The 24231-nt window shown below is 36.3% G+C and overlaps 1 protein-coding gene across 15 annotated transcripts in view; it reads right to left on the minus strand.

Moving 5' to 3' along the window:
* Window positions 1-24231, minus strand: part of MCTP1 (multiple C2 and transmembrane domain containing 1) — a 481548-nt gene that overhangs the window by 312940 nt on the left and 144377 nt on the right. Inside the window, exon 1 of one of the 15 annotated variants that reach the window (XM_031448495.2) lies at window positions 7622-7828. The exons of the other annotated variants lie outside the window; for them this stretch is intronic. Within the exon in view, the coding sequence (XP_031304355.1) occupies window positions 7622-7678 (57 nt within the window). The 5' untranslated portion in view covers window positions 7679-7828. Of the gene's footprint in view, window positions 1-7621; window positions 7829-24231 lie in introns of those variants that run through there. 15 annotated transcript variants of the gene reach the window in all.

A 24231-nucleotide genomic window follows, 5' to 3' on the forward strand; every position in this document is an offset into this window, starting at 1 on the left:
CACATCATCCAGAGCTGTTGACACCTGGTACGTGTTCTAAGGCGACTTTCCACCTAGAGAGGTGGAGAACCCTGCACCTTAAGCGCTGCTGCCTGGATGCGGCTGCCCAGCTTCTGAAGGAGCCACTAAGAGAGACAATGGGCTGGGAACTTTCAGCACATTACTACTTTGATGACAAAAGTCCAGTTATTAGTATAGAGCATTGTTTAGTAACTGTTTCCATATATCTGGAATATCAAATCATAAATGATTTGAATTGATGTGTATGTTGTTTCCTAACACAATAAATTGCATTTATGGAGTTTTCTGGCAATTTGATGCATGCATTTATTTTGAGGATGTGGAAAGTGAGAGTGGGTGGAAAGTATTCCCAGTTTTAGATGTGCATGAGTGGTCAAATGTGGACCCATCTCTGTAATTATAAATGCATCTGCATTGCCAAGTGAATAGAAAAAAGGTAAACGATCAGGTGCTAGGAAAAGCTTCTATGGAGAATTTGTAGTTAAAATATAGCCCCCCCCCAAAAAAAGGAAAAAAAAAAGTTTAGTGGACAAAAGAAATCAGGACATACTTAAGTCGAATTTATGCTGTGCACACATTAAAATTTTAATACAAAGGAAAAATCCAATGCACCATTTGGATACTACATTCAGATAATGGTGTTCTCATTGATTGATAAAGTAAAATGATTGCAGTGTTGCATGTTAGAACCCATGTCCAGCTTGGCTTTGCTGGGAGCTGGGTGTATATAACCTTGAAAAAGTCATTTAACTTCCCTGTGCCAGAGTATTTTTCACTTGCAGATTAAGCGAATTGAGCTAATCTCTAAGGTACCTTCTAATTACAAAATTTTGTAAATACAAATTATATGCTACTCAGGTAAAGGAAGAAATCGTGGAAATTGTATAGCTGGTACAGTACTTTGAACTAATTTGACTTAATAGATAAAACAAGACTATTTTTTAGACAAAACTAATGTTTAGTTTTTAGTTAACTTTTCCTTAATTTTTGTTTAAAACACTTGAATTAAAATACTACAAGGTAATAGTAATCTTTCAAGAAAACATACAAAAAAAAAATAGTCACAACGAGGAAGAGGCCAGGATACAGCAAGCAAAGTATGTTAGTGCAGCAAATACAATTTTCAGACCTTAGGTGATTTCAGAAAAAATTATATTAGTGCCTGATACATAAAAATCATCCCAATGGGATGATTTGGTGTAAAGTACCTGCCATGCGGGACCCAAGAATGAGACTGTTTCCCAGCGGATCTGTTTCCATCATCTTGCACTTGCACATGCCTTTTATCCTATTTAGTTGTGTTTGATCAGTACTTTTACAGGAAAATTTCCTGTTTTTCCTTCCTTGGAAAACTTGAAACAATAACCAGGTAGGACTGGGTAAAAAAAAAAAAAAAATCCATCCAATAATTTTGTGCTGACTGGGATTTTTTTTCTTTTCTTTTCTTTTTTGTTTTGTTTCTAATGATTGCTTTGGGTCAAGGCCAAATGTATAATTTTCACAATAGAGTTGCTTCCATTGTCTAAAACTTGTATATATTTTAATTTTGAACAAATGTTTTCACAGGAAAGTTTTCTCTGTGTGTTCCCCCATTGGAAAACTTGAAACAATAACCACAGTAATACTCTCTCAAAATCTGCAGCATTTCCTAACCCAGGTCCTTAGTCACCATCCTCATTTTGGAAACCACCCCTTATACCTGATTGATTATGCCAAATAAATTTTGGTTCCCAGACCTCTTAGTTAAGCTCTCTACTGAAATTTTGTGGAAAAACAAACTTCTTTCCCAAGATTGAAAGAAGTATATGTTCTAGTAAACAAGCATTTTAAAATGATTGTTTAAAAACTTTTGTTACTCTGTCTCAATTGTTTCTTCTGCACTTTGATTTTTTTCCACAATAAACTTTAAAATAGTCAAACTTTGACAATTCCCATTAATTTAGGTATTCAAATTCATTTTGATCTTTTAGTTTTATTTTTTAATTTCTCTCTCTGCATAAGTATAGTATATATAAATTATATATGTATACATCTGCATATATTTACTTTTGAATCAAAGGAGTAAACCAATTATGGTTCTTATGTGTAATTAAAGAATCTAATATGAAATAGTGGGAAAGGCTTGTGGCAAGAAATGACTTATAGGTACTTCAGTTTCACACTGAAAACTATCAGATGAAGAAGTATGAGATGAACTGAGGTAAATTCTTTTACACCTCACACTTCATTTCCTTGGGCCCACAATGGCAGAAACAGTCTGGTCCCCATCCAGTCTCAGGCACATGAGTCATGACTCAGAGTGGATGTGGATATGCCCCACTTTATCCCTCCCTCCGTCCATTCAGCCAACTTGCCAGGAAGCCTTACTGAAGGTCTACTATGTATTAGGCTCTGTGCTAGCACTGAGGGTATACAACATCGTGAAGCAAGTTCTTGTCAGCAAGGCCTGAGGAAACACCAAGGTTTGAAAATCACCCAAGAATTTCAAGCACAACTTGCAGAATCTCTGGAGAAGGTAGATCAAAATGAATCTAGTTGCATAATGAACCTAATGTCCTTCTACCATTCATTCAACGTGCTCCTTCCCCCAAATAACGAGTCTCATTAGGAAATGTTGAGGGAGTGTCCATAAAAAAAGGAGACATGACATTAATCTTCCCCCAAACACAAGAATTCCCACAAGCTTTCCTGGGACTGTTGACTACGTGTATTGAAAGCTGTCTTTCTCTCTCTCTCAAAAAAAGGAAACCTTTCCCCATTGCCAGACTATGATTACCTACGAGAACGCTCAGTTACACCTGTTCACTCTGGATGCATTTTGCATTATTACTAGCCTCATCTTACATTAATTCCCAAATAACTTCAGTTTATTTCTGGTTCATAAAGGTCTGGGTATCACTACAAATGAGAATGATGGAGTCATCAAAATGATTAAACATAGTAACATTTAGAAGACTTCTTTTTCTCTCTGTAGCACTTTCTAGCAGGCATTTCATATTACTGGGATCAAGGGATTCTAACTGGAGGCAGCACAGAACGTCATTAAGAATCTTGGCTTCTAAGCCTGACTTCCTGGCTTCAACTCTGGTCATTCTACTACCACCTGTGTGATATGGAGGGTAAGTCACTTAGTTTATTCTTCAGTTTCTTCCATCTGTAAAAAGGGAACAATAGTAAGTGACTAAATCACATAAGGTAGTTTTAAGAAATCAATGAGACAGTTCATAAAAAGCTATTATACAGCCTGACTGAAATGTTAGCCGTTATTATTACTTCCATCTTGGAGAGAAACACTTGCAAAGTGAGGGATTTAGAACTAGATTTGTTATATTTGGGGACGCTGTAAATTGCCATGAATAAATATTACTAATCCATCCCACTAGTGAAGTGACTCAAGAGAGACCGAGTGACTAATTGGAGTATCTCTACTAAATTAAGATGGAATTAAAATCCAACAAACTACCTCCAAAGCTTTCTTACTTGGGTTTCTCTCAGGGGATGTTCATTACAAATCTTGGCACTTCTAACAATGGCTCATCTATGGACTTTGCAACTGAGTTCAAAGTGCTTCACCCACCTGGATGTTCACAGGATCATTAACCAGTATTTACCAAGCACCTATAGGTTATGTGGGATTGTCGTCTAGCACTAAAGTGTTTTCTCAAACACTATAAATAGGGAAGCAAAATCCAAAGAAGACATGGGCTTCCCTGTCACTGCCAAAACCAAAGGAGAGGCCAAGAGTACCAAGAAATACTGCTTCCTCCCACCACACTCCTACAGCCCAGAGCTCTGTCCCTGAGACCACACGCTAACCCACTGCACTTATATTTAGCAAAGTTTTTAAAGATTTTTACCTATTTATCTCATTGTTTTCCTTTATCTCCTAATAGCTATACAGCAGATTCATATAGTTCTTGGAATCAAAGTAAAGATGAATTTTATTACAAAGCAGGACTAGGATTTGTTCATAAGATAGCATGATGTTAAATTCCACTTACTGACTGAAGCTATGAATTGGAGCACAGGAAATGAAGATACTATACACTCTTTACAAGAGTTACATTTTTTAAAGAAATGGTGACTGCATTTTGAATTCTTAGGAATAAGATATAACCCTTATTAATACCAGTAACACAAAAAACCCTTTAATTAACCTGCCTTCTAATTTCAGTGTTAAGATGCTTTAAAGAAAAATTTTCTTTATGAACCTAATGTGCTCATTAGTATAGTAGAATATGTCATTAACTTTTATAATTATGACAAGTCATCTTTCTCTCATCTCATCTCTCTGAAAAAATTATGCTCGATAAATGTAAAATAGCCAAATCAATTCTAACAGAAATGGTTGGAAGTTCATTTGTTGTTTAAATTTTCCTAATCTCTTTTTAAGGGTAAGCTTTTGGGGAATCTCTTTTTTCTAACCACTTTCAACAAACATCAAAACGATCTACTATACTGCCTATAGTTTTAAAAGCTACAAAATCAGTCCCCATTCATTGTACACGTTTACTATTTTGATTCAACTCCCCAGAGTAAGGGCTTGGATACTTCTACAGTTGCAATAGCTAAGAGACTCCAAGTATCAGATGTTAGAGTTTGATAATCACCCCACAAATCCCTGCTCTATTTATCTAGATCCAACAAGACTTCTCAGCCCACAAAACCTGTGGACGTGCCAATATGTCTTCCGTAAAACATTCTCCAAGGATATAGGAACACAGTATCTATTTCTTAAAACAAACAAACAAACCCTAAGAGTAGGATTCAAGAAACAGCTAGTTTTCTGATCAATTTCTAGCTAACTGGGAGTACAAAAAGAATCAGGTTTAGGTCTTGATTCAGATACTAGCTGGGTGAAGTTAGGCAAGTTCCTTAATCCTTCAGGACCTTAATTCCTTTCTTTTTGTGAAATGAGAAGATACGAGATGACATCTGAGTTCCCTTCCAAACATACAATTCTGTATATCTTACTTTGTGCCAGTGGTATTTATAAGCTCTCTGGAGTTCACAAACACTCTCTCACAACAGTCTTGTGTGATCCTCAGAACTAATTTTCAGAAGGAGGTAGGGGAGTTATCACTACTTATTTTTCCCAATGTGTGTTGCTTTTGACATCCATTAGGATTCACTAGAGACCCTGGGATCCAAAGCACCATCCAGAAAGGTTTAATTTTCAGGAGTAGACAATTATTCTATACAGTAACTTCTTCATACTCTAGTTCCTCACTATGCACCCTTCAAAGCCTTACTCAATAGAAAAATATTTAAAAAGAAAGTCATATGTGCTTTTGCTGATGCAGCCCCTAACTGTGGGAAACTGTGTTGATCTTAAGTTGAAAATAAAATGTTAATTGTCACTTGATAAATATCTTTTGAATGAGGATGAATTTCCTCCAGCTTTGAAATTTTCAGATAGCACTAAGGTTTAGTAAAACAAGGGTTTTATATTTTATTTGTGTAACTTACCTTTGCATAATGTTTTTATGTAAGTTGGAAATTAACAAGTAAGGTAGTTTATAAAAAGGAGACCCTCACTACTAAAAAGAAATATTTTGCATCCAGAATGGAATTCTGAGTGTCTCTGATATCTTGTCAGCTCCCTCACTTCAAGAAGACACAAAACTCCTCAAAAATCTGTATAAAACCTTGCACTTAATAAAACTACAACATGTGATATTTCATCTTTGCAACAATTCTGTAAGGTAGGTGAGTTTGTCCCAAACAAACTCCCAGTTATTCTTCATCTCAGAGGTCAAGTAATTTTCTGAATAATTAAAATCTAAATGTTATCTAAAACACTCATTTTTGCCATTTTAACGAACCTCTTTTTGACCTCTTTCCTCACCAAAACCATTATGAGAGGTGAGAAACAGAAATAGTATACTATTTGTGTTTGCTCACTTTCCTTCTCTCCCCCACCCTTTCTGGAGGTGCAAAGAAGCAGGAGAACAGACAAAGGATGGGGAAAACAGAGGAGAAGGCGAAACAATAATCTAATCAAGCAATTTCCAGTTGGCTATATATCATAAATAATTAAGTTTATATTGGAAACACAGCATATTATAAAAACTTGATTTTACATTTCATCAGTCTGAGTTTTCTTTCATAACAACAGATTGGGTGGCCATTACAATCCATAATTAAGAATCTGAAATAATGTCAATTATAATAAGACATGCTTTTGTCTTGATGTAGATGTATTACATTCTTTCTTTTTATTGGCATTTAATAATTCACATACAGCATAAGGAAAAAAGTCTCAAGCAGATTATTTAGCTATCCAGAATAGCTCCTTTCCTGCCCAGGCAGAAAAGCAGTTTGATACATATCAAGCATCTGAATTGTCTATTTATTATATCTTATAGTCTAATCTTTTGGTATATGTGCCTTTTCACCATGTGAGATCCCAAAGGCACTCAGAGTGCTAAGTCATTTTCTTTAATGTTTTCTAATCGGAATATTGCCTTCAAATATGTTTGGAAGTTGAATAAATTTTAATTTCTGCTTCAAAGAAGAGGAAAACTACATGCTTTCCCTTCAACTTTAGCAAAAACATGATGTATCTAATGGAAAGTAATCTCTATGTTGCAGTTAGACTAAGAGTTTTGTAATGGACATAATTTTGAATAGAAATGAAACAACTTCTAAGCATAACAGTGGGTCAATGAAGAAAAAGTATTAATGACAACTGTCATTCAACATACAAAACCTCCTCAATTCATCAGTATCTCATAAATTCACAGCTGTAAGTCACAAAACCAAATTAACATTTTCTCCCTAAAAAGAATTCAAAGGCCTTAAATATGAGTGTCCAAAGTTATGTGACACCAGACACACTGTTGGCTCTGATTTGACATCATTTCTTTAATCAATAAAAAATCAAGACAGCATTCCTATCTTCCACCCCAGCCTTTCCATAGTAAGCTTCAAGAACCGGAAAGGCAAACCTCTTGTTCATTTCTATATCCCCAGATTTCTGTCTCCATACAACTTAATATACGAGTTTCTCCAACAACAACTGAGGAACTGGGCTTATGATAAACTCATACACATTTTGAAACAAACATCCATCAGAAGTTTAAAAATACGATGGCCTTTCACTTAAATGGAAAACCAAACACGAAAGGGCAAAAGACTCCCTACTTTTCAACTTTCAAAAATTACTGAGACCACTTTTTATCTGTAATAGAGGAACACAGCTGTTAAGCTACCATTACTTAGAATAAAACCCAAGCATAATCATAATCATATGAATTTATGCACGTTTCACCTTTAACGGAGATAATAGAGAAGCAAAAAGAAAAAAAAATCCTTAAGGGAAAAAAAACTAAAACAATATAAAATATCTCCAATGTTTCCACATCTCAAGCACTACATTTTTCATTAAAACGTATCATAAAAGCAGTATCAACCTATTAACTTGAGTATTTCACAAGTGGATTGTACCATACATTTAAAATCTCTTGCGTTAGAATCTCATACACCACCTTCAATACCCTGTGAGAAGGCATTTTCTGAGGCAAGATCACATCCTACAATGGCTACATTAGTTAAAGGCTGCCACAATACCATGAGTAAACCAAAATATGAAGCTCACCTTATTATAAATAACTGGCAAATTGCAGGCACTTTTCAGCTTGCAGCTATCTAGCATAGTTGATTAGAAATAAACAAACCATCTTTCACTCCAGTGACAGAACTGCATCTTCAGATTTGGCTTTCTTTCCCAAATCCCGGCAAGAGAGGCTGTTCACCTCCAAGGGCTAGTAGCAGCCTCTTCGCAGAGAGCACTTGCTGCTCTCAACTGCAGCGACTTAGAATGAAAGTAAGAGGAATCCGTGATGTTTAAATACCATTGCTTCACATTCACAGGATATGACTCAACTCTCTCTCAAACCAGTAGGGATAGAGTTTCCCCTCGCAAAACTGTTAGATTATATAACAAACATCACATTTGGGGACCTAAAACGTTTACAAACTAAACCCGAACATTTTCACCTGCTAAATCACACGTGCATTTTGAGTAATCAACTTCTTCCCCGTGGCAAACGGAAATTCAAATAACAACACGGCACAAAGAAAAACTATTCTGCTTGCTCTCCGCAGTGAATTAATGTAATGTTATTAAATGTGTGTGATCTTGCCAACATCCCTCTGACAGAGATATAAAAAGAGGCACACCAAAGTCACTAACAGTCCATCAGTGCAAAAACAGTGTAGGATAAAACTATTTTAACATGAAAGAAGTGGCAATTCCACAAAGCACAATAGAATCTTCTTCACTAAGTAGAGAATGGAAATAGATCTTTGTGATTTGCTGTCGCTGATTCCCACAGAAATCCGGTCCTACGCTGTCATTACCCTGTGATGCTAGCGCTGCCTACCTCTCCAACTCAGAGCCTTCCTTAATCTGTTTCATGAGCATTTCTAAGGGAACATGACTAATGACACAACTCCACTGGAAAATGTGGCAATTTTCTGTACTTTTTCCACCACCCAATACCTCTTAACTCTGAGCTGTATTGAGCTTGATCACACATTGAATTATCATACTTGGACATCTCAGTCAATAAATATTACAGGCTTAGATCCTTGGAGAAAAATCTGCTACATAAATTCAACCACGATGACCATCACCAAGGACAAAAAGATGAAAAACCACATGTCAATAATAGCAAATAGACTGAAAGTATCTAGACCAGGACTGTTCAACAGAAATAGAAGATGAGCTACAAATGTAGTTCTAAAAATTTTAGTCCTCCCATTAAAAAAGGAAAAAGAAACATGTAAACTTAATTTTAATAATCTTTACCCTAAAATATATTGAGTACTATAATTTCAACCTATAATTAATATAAAATTAATTAAATATTTCATAATTTTTGTACTAGTCTTGGAGAGGTAATAAATATTTTACATTTATAGCACAGTTTAATTTGCACTACCTATATTCCAGTACTCACTAGCCCACTATGGTTAGTGGCTACCACACTGCATGACAGATCTAGAGTTTGGGATTCATTCTTCATCTTCAAGCTGAAGTTCAAAAGTTCTGTCCTCAGAGAGGGCTTCTTTTACCTCCTTACCTGAAATGACCTTCCCCAATTACTTTCCATCTCATGATCCTTTGTATTTCCTTCATAGTACATCACAGCCAGGAACATTCTTCCTTATTAATTTGTTTACTTATAGTCTGTGGCCCCTAACAAGAATGTAAGAAACCTGAGGGCAGGGATCTTGCTGGAGTCAATTTTTATCCTCAGCCCCTGGCATGATGACCAGTCCATAGCAGAATTTAATAAGCAACATTTAATAAATGAATAAATAGGATAAAGCATTTATACAACAGTTTGGCAAATAATAGAATATTAAGAAATGTGTTTTAAAACTAGGTATCTATCATGTCTTTGATACGATCTATCATATTGTGAATATTTAACAAATATATTGGCTAACAATTTCCTGAACTGAAAAATTTGTCTCTTTTTCATAATGTTCATAATCTCCAATCTATAACATGCTTTTTTTCATATACAACATTATATATAAACAATATACTTGTTTCATTACTCTGGCAAAAATGTGAAAAGATACTTATAAAAATACTTTGGTCCTTATGACATAAATCTGGATACCATTAGTATATCTATTTATATTCTACTCACAAAAATATAAAGTATTATCTATGAGACATTGGTAATGACAATGATATATTTGCCCGACCAGCATAGGTGCCTCCTATTTCCAGTTATCATAATCCTGATTTTTATCTGGCAAATCACCCCAACCTCCCTCCCTCTCAATCCATGGGCTCTGTCATTACACTGATCACCCCAGAAGTGGACATATGACCCAGGCCTGACCAATCAGTGTAAACTATCCAGAGCGACAGTGATGGGGGTCAGTGATGATCACATGACCCAACCTAGTCTATTAAGAGCCAACCCCTATACTTTTGCTGATTTGGGGAGAGAGGCTTTTAAGTTTGTAGAATATAAGCCTGGAACTGCTGGTTAACATATTTGCTACCACATGAAGTGAGGCTATATGCACATGAAGCCAACCAAGAGAAAACAAAGTCAAAGGTGAGAAAGGCAGATTCTGGACAACACTACTGTAGTTCCTAGATCTGGCCATTCACTAAGTCATATCTGGTCTATGATTTAATGATGGATGTACTAGAACATTCACTGCAGAATTTTTTGTAATAATGAAAAACTGGAAACTTTGCAATGGGTCATGAACAGTGGAACAGTTAAATAAAGAATGAGTTAACTATACAAGGAATATTATGTAGCTGATAAAAATAGGCTGTCTAGTGCACTGACATGCAAAGCTTCCTGAAAGATGTTAAATGGAAATAACACGTTGTAGAAAAATACATTATCCCAGTTAGGGGTACATAAATTTTAATATATAAAGTCATTGAAAAGGACTTGGATGACTGCACACCAATTGTGCACAAGTGGTTATGTCTGGGAAAGCGGTCTGAAATGAGAGAGTAATGGGGAACAAAGAAAGAGCCAACCATTTTCCTCAGTGTATTAACTATTGAATAAATCTCATAAAATGAAAATGAACACGTGTACTCCTGAGGTAATCTGAAAAGAACAGGTTACTTCTTTCAAGTAAAATAACAATTTGATATTTTATATTTCTCTATTTTGCTACATTAAACTCACTCTAAGTAGATTACTCTTATCTATTATTTTTTTAAAACAATGTAACAAAAATAACAGTACTCTTCTCTGCCCCAGTCTTTCCTTTCTTTACCAGCCCAAATGTATGTATTGTCTAATTTTTCAGTCTGGCTAAAAGATATGTCATGATGGAGACACAGACAGGACAGAGAGAGATAAAAACAGGAAAGAGACAGGAACCGACAGCAAGCTACATGAGAACCTCCAGTGTACCTTCTAAGATTAACGAAGGTCTTTGGTTTTTTGTTTTTTTTTTCTCTTGGCCTCCTGGATGTTCTTTTATTGACTTCATAAAAATACAGCTTGGATTTACTCAACCATCAACAAATCAACATCCAAATATCTATAATAATATACTTTATACTAATTTAGTTAGTCGTGGGTCAGAGTAACTAAACCTGCTTATTATGAACTCACTGAAAAACTTCTGGTCTCTGAATTGGGCACAATTACTTTCCTAATTAACATAACATCTAAGCCTTTTGTTGGTTTTCTGGCTTGCTCTAGTCCTCAAAAATCTTCACATTATCTTAGATATGTTCATACCACCTCATGCTTTTGTATTCCTCTAGATTTCCACAGTATTCCCTCCTTAAAAACCACATAGCTAAAGATGCTCAGAGCCTGAGACAGAAGTCAAGACCCTTCTTATGTTTAGTAAAGTTAATCGGAATTGGAATTTACACAGTGCAGACATACTGATGAGTTTGTCAAGCAGTGAGTACTGCTCTATTTTATTCTCAAAGTCCACTTATCCTGATAACTTCAACCTCCTACAGAATCTATTGACTTTCTCCTTCCATTATTCTTGCCTCCGCTTAAACTCTTAACATTATAAAAATTTGTTTCAGATTTTCCAGAAGAAATAAAACATTGCAGATACAATTGAAGCCCCTGTATACCCCTGTCTATCCCATCCCCTTCCTTTTGCTCCTAAGGATTATCTTTTACCATTCCCATACATCTTTTTATATTTTTATTAAATATGTGTTTATCCACAAGCAAGATATTTATATGTTTTAAGCTTCGAAAAATGGTATCATGGTATATAGATGCTTTAATTTTGTTGTTGTTGCTTAGCATTATCTTAAGATTTTCATGTAGCTCTACACAGTTGATTCTTTTTAATTGCTGTATAGCATGCCAGTTCATGAATCCATTCTCCTGTTGGTAGATTTCGGTTGCCTCTAATTCATTGCTATCATTAAACTACCTCTTAATTCTAGTGCATGTGCAAGATTTTCAAGATGGATAAATGGAGAAGGAATTGTAGGGTCACAATATGCACAGCTGCACCTTTACTGGAAATTGCAAAGCTGCATCTCAACATAATTAGACTCATTTACAATTCAACCAGCAGTGAGAGTTTTCACTACACTAGATTCTCCCACTAGATCTCCACAGTATGGATAGTCTAGATGCTGACATTTTTGCCATTTTTTTGTGATTGGTAAGGAATGTCAGTGTTTTAACTTTGTTTTCCCTGATTACTACTGAAGTTGAGCATCTTATCTATTATTGGCCTCTTTCCTATTGGGTTGTGTTTTACTTAGTTTTGAGAGGTCTTTATATATTATAGTTCAACTCCTTTGTCAATTATATAAGTTTTAGATATCACCCTTCAGCATGTGGTTTATTTTTATCATTGTTTATAATACATTTTGCTATTACTTTAAAGTTTATGGTTTGTTTTTTAATTTAAAACTTAATTTTTTTCAGCTACTTATCTGTATTTCTCAAGTCAAAAATGTGAAAACTAAGTGTTCCTTAGTCATTATTCTGAAGCATTCCAAACAGTAATGTCAGATTGCACATCTAAAGGGAATCTGGGAAGAATTCCTATTTCCAATGAGTGGTTCAGTTCATCAATTACTGAGTACCTGCTATGTGCCTGCCCCCCATTGTGTGAGAGGGCACACACAGGAAGCAGTCCATATAACCAAGAATATAGAGTCTAACTGAAGGAAAAAAACTTCTAGGTGGATAATGATGATGATGATAAAATGGAGAAATAACTATGTGACAGAGAGTGTGCTAATTCATTATTTAATTTAATAGTAGTTTAAGAAAGATGCAGTAAATGTTATTGTAAAGAGATATATACAAGATGCTATGGAAGCAGAGAGAAGAGAATATACCTTGCACCCTAAATATCATCCAAGATACAAAGCAGCCAAATTTGAGACAGTAAAGACTTGTGAGGTATAGGAAGATCTACAGCTGACATTTTTCTTTTCTCAAGCAAATCTATTTTCCCAAATAGATCACTCATAAATTAATTCCAATTTATTTAGAAGATTAATAGGAATTAAGAGGCAGATTATTCATTAGAAAAAAAATGCTTCTTTGGGAAACAAATTCATTGTTACAATCAGTAATCCAATTACATAATAACATTTTCTCCATTTATCAGAGACAAAGTTTAAAAAAAAACAGCGAACAGTTCTTAGGAATCATAACAAATGGCAAATCTTCCTGTATCTGATTACGAATAATTTGTAATATTGAAGCTAAAAATAAGCTCTTATTTTTTAGAAAAATTCCATGGTAAAAACATTTGTAAACAAAACATCCATATTTATCATTTTTGCAAATACAACATTAATATTATGTTTCTTTCAGTGTAGGTAATATCTAGAGACTTTTAAAAAATTTTAAAAATGTGGAACATGAGAGTACTTACTTACTATTCTTCCCCCAAGAGGAAGAAAAGACTCTTGAGCTAGAAATAGAGAAAGGTAGTGAACAACATCACATATTTCCTTAGGAAAGATTAAGGGCTTCCTGCCTCCTTGACGCTATAAGCATTACACTTCAGTCCTCTAACACGGTAGCCCTCTAGGACTTACAGACTCAAATGTGTTTGAAAATTTGCCACTTACAGATGACAGTAAAATGAATCTGGAAATGAGAAAACAAGACGACCATGTGACAATTAAAATTTGAAGTAAAAATTTAGTAGCTCAGAGTATATAGATAAATGAAGGCAAGTTCAGTTGTCAGAATGATGCAAACTAAATGCCTAGAGGCAAGGATGTTACCAGCAGGTAATGCAGATGAATGTCATGGACTGGTGGGGACCACGGTGAACTGAACAAAGGGCAGTATTCAAGCCTCATCTACAGGGGACAGTCTCTACTCAGCTCCAGAGAACCGACCTCATGTGGGAAGCACCCAGCAAGGCCAGATCTCTGGATTTTTCAAGTTTTTCAATTTTACTGCTTACGTGAATACTCCTGATTTTTAAATTGTAGCCTCTATACAGTATAAAAGACAAACTATAGGTTCTGACAGCCAGACATGCCTATGGAATAGCCAGTCTTGGACCTTTAGGCATGACAATAATCTGACTGAACATATTGACACCACCAATAGATAGACATAATCCAGACACAGAAATGGGTACAAAGCAGTCTCAGAAACCAGCATAGGTCATGGTCATTCACACACTGGGAGAGGATGCTCTGGGCTGGTGACATGTCCATTTTTACTGTGTATCTGCCTTGAATACCACTACACCCATGAGTTCAAAATCAAACTGTCCTATGATTCCATGTTCACTGAGCTGCTTTCTGATTTGAATTTGTTATGCTGTTTGCATGACTTCAGGAAGAACCTGCTGTCAATTTGAGGGACTTGAAGAGCAACTGAGCAGCCAAGTCTCCCATTATAAATTAATAAGTTGACAGCCTGGTTAGATGGGTGGCTTGCCCATAGGCACAAAACGGGCTGGGTAGGAACATGAGCCACCAGGCCCCAGAGTTTCACTTCTCATTGTAAATGGAAACACCGGCATTGGGCTTCTGTACATTAGTCATACGAGCTTTGTTAATATAAGCCCAGCTCTGGGGGACAGATGGGCTCTGGAAGTGATGACAAGTGTGGTTTCTGGGCTCACGAGGCTTTGGGCCAGACCACAGTTAGTGGCAAACTCCCTAACACAAGTCTACCTTGCAAAACCTCTCAGGAGCTTAAGTAATTTATCTCTTACAACCTCACCTACCTTCACTCTGCCCCAATGGCCGTCTCACTCAACGGATCCCTATCTGGTTCTATGAAGGTCCAAAAATGACCTAGAAGTATAAAGTGAAGCAAAGAGGAAACCCAATGAACACGGACAGAATGGTCACAGAAATGAAAATATATTTTTGTAATCACTGGTGCTACAAAGCAGATATTGTGCTATGTGCTTGGTAGGGACAATCCAATTTAACCCTCAGAAACTCTGTGAAGCAAGGCCTACTTTTGGCAGTTATTTGATTTTACAAAGGAGGAAACTGAAGCTTACGGCAATTAAGTAACTTGATCACATGTACACAGCTAACGATTAGCAGAGATAGAATTAGAATCTATACTCTTCAGCAGTACACTCTGTTGTCTGTATACTTTATTCACTTCATTTTTTAACACCAAATGTGCACTATGTACTTATTATATGTCTGGCACTATTCTAAGTACTTTATCAGTATTAACTAATTTCTTCCCCATAGTAACTTTATGAAATGGACACTAAAATACCATTATTCTGACAAGGAGGCTGAGGCAAAGAGAAGTAACCTGCCTAAGAGGATACAGCTGGTAGGTGGCACAACCAAGATTCAAACCCAGGCAGTCTGGCTCTAGAACCCATGCTCTGTCTGGTGCTACTCTCACAACGTTCCCTTGGAAGAAATGATGATTCCAGTTTTAAATGTTCATTTCTGTACTACTCTAAGTACACTTTTTCAGAAGGATGGATAGCAACACAAGGGGGAAAATCTCTCATGTCATACCATTTCTCTTTATTATAGACCACTTAGAAAAACTGCAATTCTTCCATATTTAAGAAATATGGAGCAGGTAACCACTGTAAAATACTACAGGTCTAGATACAATTATTCTTAGGAGATATATCCAAGGAGGGTGACAAATTTAATTCTACATCTTTTTTCCCCTACTACTGCAGAAGAAATTAAAAGGAATACTTTTGATTTGTGCATTTATAAATCCTGGGAAGTAAAGACTGGAATATTTTTGAGAAATCTAAGATGAAGCACATATTCCAGAGTTTAATTTAAAGGTCATTTTCTCTTAGAAACTGAGCAAGCTTAATATCAGAATAAAAGTGCACTGAATATAAAGAAATTGATGTGGATACCGCCTACTTTAAACCAAATTTTCTATTAAACTGAAACTTTCAGGTTCATAAATTGCTGACTTTTATTAAAAATAATACTTCAGAATTGATTTGGTAAAAATAACACCTTCTGACTCATGTTGTAAATCAGAAGGAAATTTTTCTATTTAGATAGTGAGAAAAGGCCTTCATTGGTTCCTATACCACTTAAACAATCCAATTTGGATCATCTCAAGCCAGGGTCTAAAAAGTTAACTCAAAAAGTTAATTCTGAGTTAAAAAGTTAATTCAGGTCTCTTTATGTGCTGGATCTGTTTTGTTCCCCCTATGGTCTCTGCTGTTTGATTCTAGAAACTATATCTTGGGAGATAGAGCCTGCTTCTGAAGCAGCTCATAAACTGGCACTGAACAAAAAGGGACAATATCTACAATCCTTTCTTTCTTTCAGCCCTCTGTTCTCTCCAACAGTTCGATCCTGTTTGCTTCCACAATTCATGTAGTCTGGTCATTAAAACATAGCTTACTCCCCTAGCAGTACTGCCTCCCTAGTTGTACACCACATAGAATTCTCAGCACAGCCCACACTCTAGTCCAGCTCCTGGGGCCCTTTCTTAATTCTCTTCTCATTCTCTCTAGCTACTTCCATTCTTCCTTACATTCTTTCCATTCCACAAGACAATTTTAGGAATTTTAAAGCAATTTTTGAGGCCGTGTTGCAAGGTTCTTAAAAGAGTAGGTTTTAAAATCTGATTACTCCAGCAGGGCAGCACCAGCCCCAGAATTCCTTGGCCTCCACAGCCAGCCACCTCAGGACACAGCCCCACCCACCAGTGGGCCGGCACCAGCAGCACTGGGACCCAAACCTGCCCACCAGAAGGTCAGCAGCCACTGCATGAAACAATCTTGGCAGCCAACCAGGCCAGGGGGCCAGCTCTGCCTACTACCATGCCCACAGTAGTCAGCCTTGCCACAACAGAAGAGCCCACACAGCCCACATGGTGGGGGAAATCCCTAAAGCGTATAGCTCTGGTGACCAGAGAGGAGTGTGCAGCTGGGCCCCACAGAACATTTCCTACATAAGGCTACTTCTCCAAGATGGGGAAACATAAGTGTCCTACCTACTACATAGAAATAAACCAGAGAATAAACAGAGAAATGGGCAAAATGGAGACAGAGGAATATGTTGCAAATGAAGTACCAAGACAAAACCTTAGACAAAAAAACTAAGTGAAGTGGAGATAAGCAATCTGTTTGATAAAGAGTTCCAAGCAATGATCATAAAGATTCTCAACGAACTTAGGACAAGAAGACATGAACATAGTGAGAAGTTTAGCAAAAAATTAGAAAGTTAGAATACATAAAGATGATCCAAACAGAGCTGAAGAATATAATAACTTAAGTAAAACATACACTAGAAGGAATCAATAGTATATTAGATGATATGAAGGAATAGATCAGCGACCTGGAAAATAGAGTGGTGAAAATTACCCAAGCCAAACAGAACAAAAAAATTTTTTTTATGAGCATAGTTTGAGAGACCTCTGGGACAACTGTAAATATATATGCACTCAACATAGGAGCAGCTAAATACATAAAGCAAGTATTAACAGCACATAAAGGGAGAAACTGACAGTAACACAGTAACAGTAAGAGACTTTAACACCTCACTTATCTCAATGGACAGATCATCCAGACAGAAAATCAACAAGGAAACACTGGCCTTAAATGATACATTAGGTAAGATGGATTTAATAGATATACATTTACATTTCTTGCAAAAGCAGCAGAATAAACACTCTTTTCAAATGCGTGTAGAACATTTTCCAGGATAGATCACATGTTGTACCATGAAACAAGTCTCAATAAATTTAAGATTGAAATCATATCCAGCATCTTTTCTAACCACAAGGTATGAGGCTAAAAATCAACCACAAGAAAAAAAACTGCAAATAACATAAACAAGTGGAAGCAATATGCTATGAAACAACCAATGGGTCATTGAATAAATCAAAGAGGAAATCAAAAAATATCTGGAGACAAATAAAAATGAAAACACAATGAGCTCAAAATCTGTGGGATGTAGCAAAAGCAGTTCTAAGTGGAAAGTTTATAGTGATACAAGCCTATCTCAAGAAATAAGAAAAATCTCAAACAATCTAAATTTGCACCTAAAGAAACTTGAAAAAGAATAACAAAACCCAAAGTTAGTAGAAGGAAAGAAATCATAAACATCAGAGCAGAAATAAATAGAAAGTAAAAAATAGAAAAGATGAAACCAAGAACTGGCTCTTCAAAAACATAAACAAAATTGATAAACCTTTAGTGAGACTCATTCAGAAAAAAAAGAAAGGAACTGTGTAAATAAATTTGGAAAAGAAGAAAAGTTACAACTGACACCACAGAAATAGAAGGATCGTAAGAGATTCCTATGAACAATTATACACCAATAAAATTGACAACCTAGAAGAAATGGGTAAGTTCCTAGAAACATACAATCTCCCAAGAACGAATCAGGAAGACAGGAAATATGAAGAGATTGATTACCAGGAAGGAAACTGAATCAGCAATTAAAAAACAACAACAAAAAACCTCCCAACAAAAACAATGGCTTCACTGGTGACTTCTACAAAACACTGAAAGAAAAGTAAACACCTACTTTTCTCAAACTATTGCGAAAAATTCAAGAGGAAAGAATACTTGCAAGCTCATTCTATAAGGCCAGCACCACCCTGATATCAAAATCAAAGACACCAAAAAAAAAAAAAAAGTTGGAAAGGACAGTTCCCAGCAATAGAACTACATGCTAATAAAGAAACTGGCGGCAGGAGCCCACCCACATTTCTTAGCCGCTGTATGTTAGTGATTGCTCTGTGCCTCTTGCTGTTCTCTCTCCGAGTGTGTCTACAGTGATCTACCTATGCCTGTCCTACCACTGACAGTTGGGTGTTGTGGGGGTGGGAGAAACGGGAACATGTTGGTGACAGTGTACAAAGTTTCAGTTATTTAGGATGAATAAGTTCTGGGAATCTAACGTACAGCATGGTTATATACCTAGTAATATTATATTATGTACTTAAAATTTGCTAAAAGAGTAAATCTTAAATGTTTTAACCACACACAAAAGAAATAACTTTGTGAAGTGATTGATATATCAATTAGTTTGATTGTGGTAATCATTTTACAATGTATACATATATCAAAACATCATACTGTATACCATAAATATATATAATTTCTATTTGTCAATTATACATCAATAAAGCTGGAAAAAAAAAGAAAGTTGGGCACAGTGGGCCAGATAACTTGTCTCTTACATTGTTAGTTCCTCAGATTTAGGAGCTGTGCTTCAAGAACTAAAGGAGTCTAATCTTCACTAGGACCTTAAATGATAAAATACTAAACTTTAAGTGGATGTTTAGATTTAAGGGTCTTGATGAAGAAAATGAGTATATTTTGCATGTGACGAGGATGTGTGTTGTATCTGCATGGTATATTATAGAAGGTTATATTTTCCAAAGAGGGCCACCAAAAAATCTCTCCCTTTCCACACATAATTCTCACAATGTGACTCACACTCCTCCCATCAGGGTGATGAGAGAGTCTTTCCCCTTGAACTCCAGGATTATGACTACAGCAGAATTGATGCTGTGTGACATCTGAGGATAGGTCATAAAACCTGGTACACAGTCCATCTGGTTCTCTTGAGGGCTTGCTCTTGGAATCCAGTCACCACAGCACAAGGAAGGCCAACCAGCCCATGAGGAGGCCCATATGGAGAAACGCTAGGTCTACAGCCCCAGCAGAGCTCCCTGCCAATGGGCAGCATTAACTTTCCAGGTGTTTGAATAAACCATCTTGAAAGTGGATCCTCTAGCCCCCAGTGGAGTGATGCTGCATGGAGCAGAGACATATTGATGAGCAAAATAAATGACTCATGCTGTCTTAGCCACTAAGCTTCGGGGTGGTGTGTTATGCAGCAATATACAACCTCAGTACCTGCTCACCGTTTCCCTCGCCTGCTGTCTTCTATTTCTCCTCATTCCCCATGAATTTTCCTCAAGATAAAGCTAATCAAGTTCTGTCCTTGACTTTTCTCTTTTTTTTCCCCCATTTGTATATCTGCCACTAAACTGTAATCACCTCAAGATCATGAATGATTTCTTAACTTTACAGAAACATTAAATATTTGCCAAGTAAATCAATTATCAGAGTAATTTGTTCCTAGAGCTTTACTAGGATCAATAATGGAGTCTTGACTCATAACATGTGAATTCTGTGAAATTGAATCACCAAATTAATAAAGCTGCTGATTTCCCTTTAATAAATCTAAGGGGAAAAATTTAAGGAATTAATTCACTTTCAAATGTTAAAATAGTTTGTACATATAAAGTAGGAGCTATCTTTGATGAAAATAACTTATGACTAAAAAATATGGTGTGAAAATCATTACACATTTCTTCATAAGCAGATGATACACTGTCTTGTGTTAGTAATCTGATTTTGATAAATACTGAACTACAAATACATAGTTCTGCTTTATCATATAAAGTACAGAATTATAAACAATTCTAAATATCTCAAGTATATTTCCTATTACCATTTCTGAGAATTTCTAAATTTTCACACAATTATATATTTTCAAATAAATATTCCTGTATTCCTTCTGTAATACACAACCACTCCTAAATTCCCTCTGTCAAGAAATTATTGTTATTTGCACTTTTTTTTGCTTTGCCTCTTACTGATTACTTCTTCCCGAGGCAGACTATTTTCTCTTTTATTATTTATGTTAGATTTTTATAACACCTATCTCCTCCAAGAAGTTTAAGGTGTTTGGCAAACAGAGGTTTTTTTGTACTTTGTTTGTTTGTTTTAATGAACATTTTCCAAGCATTGCAATAGTAAAGAAGAACAACAATGTTAAGAGGAAGAGATCACAGAGCAAGGGACAGAGGAGCAAGGTCAGAAGTGAAAAGGCATTGGTTTATTTATACAGCAGTGAGAGAAGTCAGGGAATTGTGAAAATAACTGCATCCAAAATACATTCAACTTCATAGCACTGCCCTCAGGAAAAGGTGTCCTGATCTCTCACCTTTCAGTTGACATCTGTATCCATGGTTGCAGGCTACTTTGCTGCTGCCAGTCTCATATTTGTGTCAAGATAAGTGATTAGAAACTGAGTAGTAGTCCCTGCCCTTTGCACATGATGCTGGATTTGGACTAGGGTAAAGGCAGAAGCAGCCTGACATCAACGATTCTATTTGACTTTCCCTATATTTAAACTCATTGAAGAAATTAATTGATAACTCATGTTGTGGGGAGGGGTGTGCTGACAGATTTGAAATAGAGGGAGGCACATGGGGCAGGGAAGAGAGTTCTATGGGTTCCTTGCCCTGAGTGATGACAGGACCTCCAAGGGGTCCCATTTATGGAAATGGGATGCTAGAAATTCTGAATGGAGGCTAAGAACTAAGCTGATTTAAGGGCAGTGAAGAAACGTGGACAGAGACTCATTCAAAAATGCCACATCTTTGGCAAAACAAAATTAGAAAAAGCACATGCCAGGGTTCCATCTGTGCCACACAAGAGTATTTAGTATTTCCACTATGGACACTGTGACTTCTTGAGAAAATTTTTGGTAGGGAAAAAAAAATAAAGTATTTCAACAGCTTTTTAAAGAGGGAATTGATGACCCATTATAGTTGGTGGACAAAACACCAAAGAATATTTTCCTTTTGAGGCAAACTAAAAGGAAATTCTTAACTGCTTGTGCAGTTTGATACAGTTCTGTATCTACAAAAAGAATAAAACTCTTACCACCAACACAGCTTCAGTCGGGAACAGCAGAGAAACTTCTAAGAGGAGTCATTGCAGGCTAAGCAGCTTCTGCTTTGCTGAGAGCCTTAGAAGTAGTGAAGGAAAAGGAAGAAAGACACAGAATGTGTGTGAAGCAAGAAAGGAAAAAGCAAAGAGTTACTTCAAAATTTACTTGAGGAAATGGGTCTGCCTGAAAGTTTCTGTAAGTGGAGAAGCCTGGGTTCTCACAGGATGCTAAAGCACAAACGCTTTTAGCATCTCATGTAACTACATGAAATAAATGGGAGGAGAACTTCAGGAACACAAGCTAAATACCATAAAAGGCCTGAAATACCTTTTCTCAGAAACGGCAGGATTTTTATTGTAAAATCTTCTTGTGAATCATGAATGGCGCAGAGAAGGAATCAGTTGAATTTTCAAAATCGCTTCCAACCCATCAATGAATATTCTATCATTCTGAAATATGTATTATACACAGTATTGTTCTAAATACTTCTACTGGGAGACCTTGCTACACAATTTTGTGTGATTCCATCATGTTTTTGCTTCTTCATCTTGTTTAAATGCATTATGAATTATAACTGTTCAAACATACATACGCAGTAGGACTTAGGGGCTTCTCCCATGATAATGAATCATTGTTTTTAATGTTTTTTCCCTGATTATAATGATAATCAATGTTTACTTTTACATATTAGGCAAATTCCGAAGAGTACAGATTTTAAAACTGCCTATAACACTAACTTTTACAAATAACTAATGTCAACATATTTATGCCCTGAACAAGTACTTACTGAGTACTTTCTCTGTGCCCATCCTGTCTTACAATAAAGATACAGCAGAATTTCCATCTGTCTAGTGAGAAGAGATAGAAAATAAACCTATAAAAATATTAAATCTATGAAGAATAAATAATATGAAACACTAAAAAATGAAGAAAACAAAAGAGACTAATGTGATAGTGAGAGACTAACAGGTGGGGAGAGGGAAGAGCTTGAGCTGGCAGAGAAGGGCTGGTCACTTTGATAAGGTAACCCTTGAGCAGAAAGCCAGCTGATGTGAAGAAAGCAGATTTAGCAAAATCCAGGAGAAGATAGTTTAGGGAACATAGACCAGCACAAGTAAAGGCCTATTTTTGCCTATTTCTAAAAGTGTGTGAGGGGTCGGGGTTGGGGAGGCTCAGATATAGCAGGGATGTTGAAATTATCAGATCAGGAATTTGAAACAACTATGACTGACATACTATAGGATCTAATGGGAAAAGCAGACTACATGCAAGAACAGATGGCTAATACAAGCAAAGAGAAATTCTAAGAAAGAATCCAAAAGAAATGGTAGAGATCAAAAACACTGCAAGAGAAATGAAAGCCTTTGATGGGTTTGTTAGCAGACTGGACATGACTGAAGAAAGAATCTCTGAGCTTGAGGCTATGTCAATGGAAACTTGCAAAACTAAGAAGCAAAGAGAAAAAAGACTGAAAAAAACCAGAACAGAATATCCACAAACTGTGGGACAACTACAAAAAGTGTAACCCACCTGCAGTGTAATGGCAATACCAGAAGGAGAAGAGAGATAGGAACAGAAGAAATACTTGAAGAAATAATGACTGAGAATTTCTCCAAATTAATGTCAGACATCAAAACACAGATCCATAAAGCTCAGAGAACACCTAACAAGATAAAAAAAAAAAACCCACACACAGAAAGAATGACAGAATTAGAATTCTTTTAAAAAATAATAAACAAAAAAATCCACAGATGGTGTATAAAAAAAGTTTTATATCCAGAAATGAAACCCTCTTACTTCAAAATGGATAGTTTTTCCTGTCAAGATACAAAAAAGCATATACAGTGGAATAAATATCTTATTTCTTTTTGGTTTGATCGGGGAAGAGCAATATACACATCACACTTAAAGTCCACTCTTAGCCAAGCCAACAATTTTCCTGTATGTATGCCTTGTGGTCAGTACAACAAATTTAACGGGGATTATAGAACGAGGGGTGTGAGTGATGGGCTGCTTCCCCTACCAAGAGTCCAGTCCATCCATCAGAGCGGTCCTGACTATGGGTGGCAGGCAGTGTGTGTGCCCAGGGTAGGGTGCAGTGGAGGCAGAAATCCCCCCGGCAGAGAGAAAATCAGATTCAATCTGAAGAGTCAGACTAAAGCTGCATCAGGAGGTGATCCCCCTCTTCCTGCAGTTAACCAGGTTTCCTGCAGGAAATGCTTTCTATTCCATAACAAAGATGATGGGAAAAGGAGAACCTGAGTTATACAAGAACAAGCTAAAGAGTTAGTTAAACTAAGGAATCCCCATCAAAGACTGAATTAATGAGTGGTTTCTAATTTCAGGTGACTGGTGGATAGCTGTTCTTTGTGATCTCACAAATAATACAGTATTTTATTCACTAGATCATGGCTCTTGGGTCAGTGACTTTTTTTTCTTCCTCACCACATGTGGTCAACTGCTAGAATGGCCAGTTTTTTACTCCTCTTTGTATTCACATTCAAGGCAAGGTGACTCTGCAGCTCCCCCTGTTAAAAGGTGGAATTTATTTTCCCTCCTTTTGAACA

This window comes from Camelus dromedarius, chromosome 3, assembly GCF_036321535.1.
Source record: "Camelus dromedarius isolate mCamDro1 chromosome 3, mCamDro1.pat, whole genome shotgun sequence".
Lineage (NCBI taxonomy): Eukaryota > Metazoa > Chordata > Mammalia > Artiodactyla > Camelidae > Camelus > Camelus dromedarius.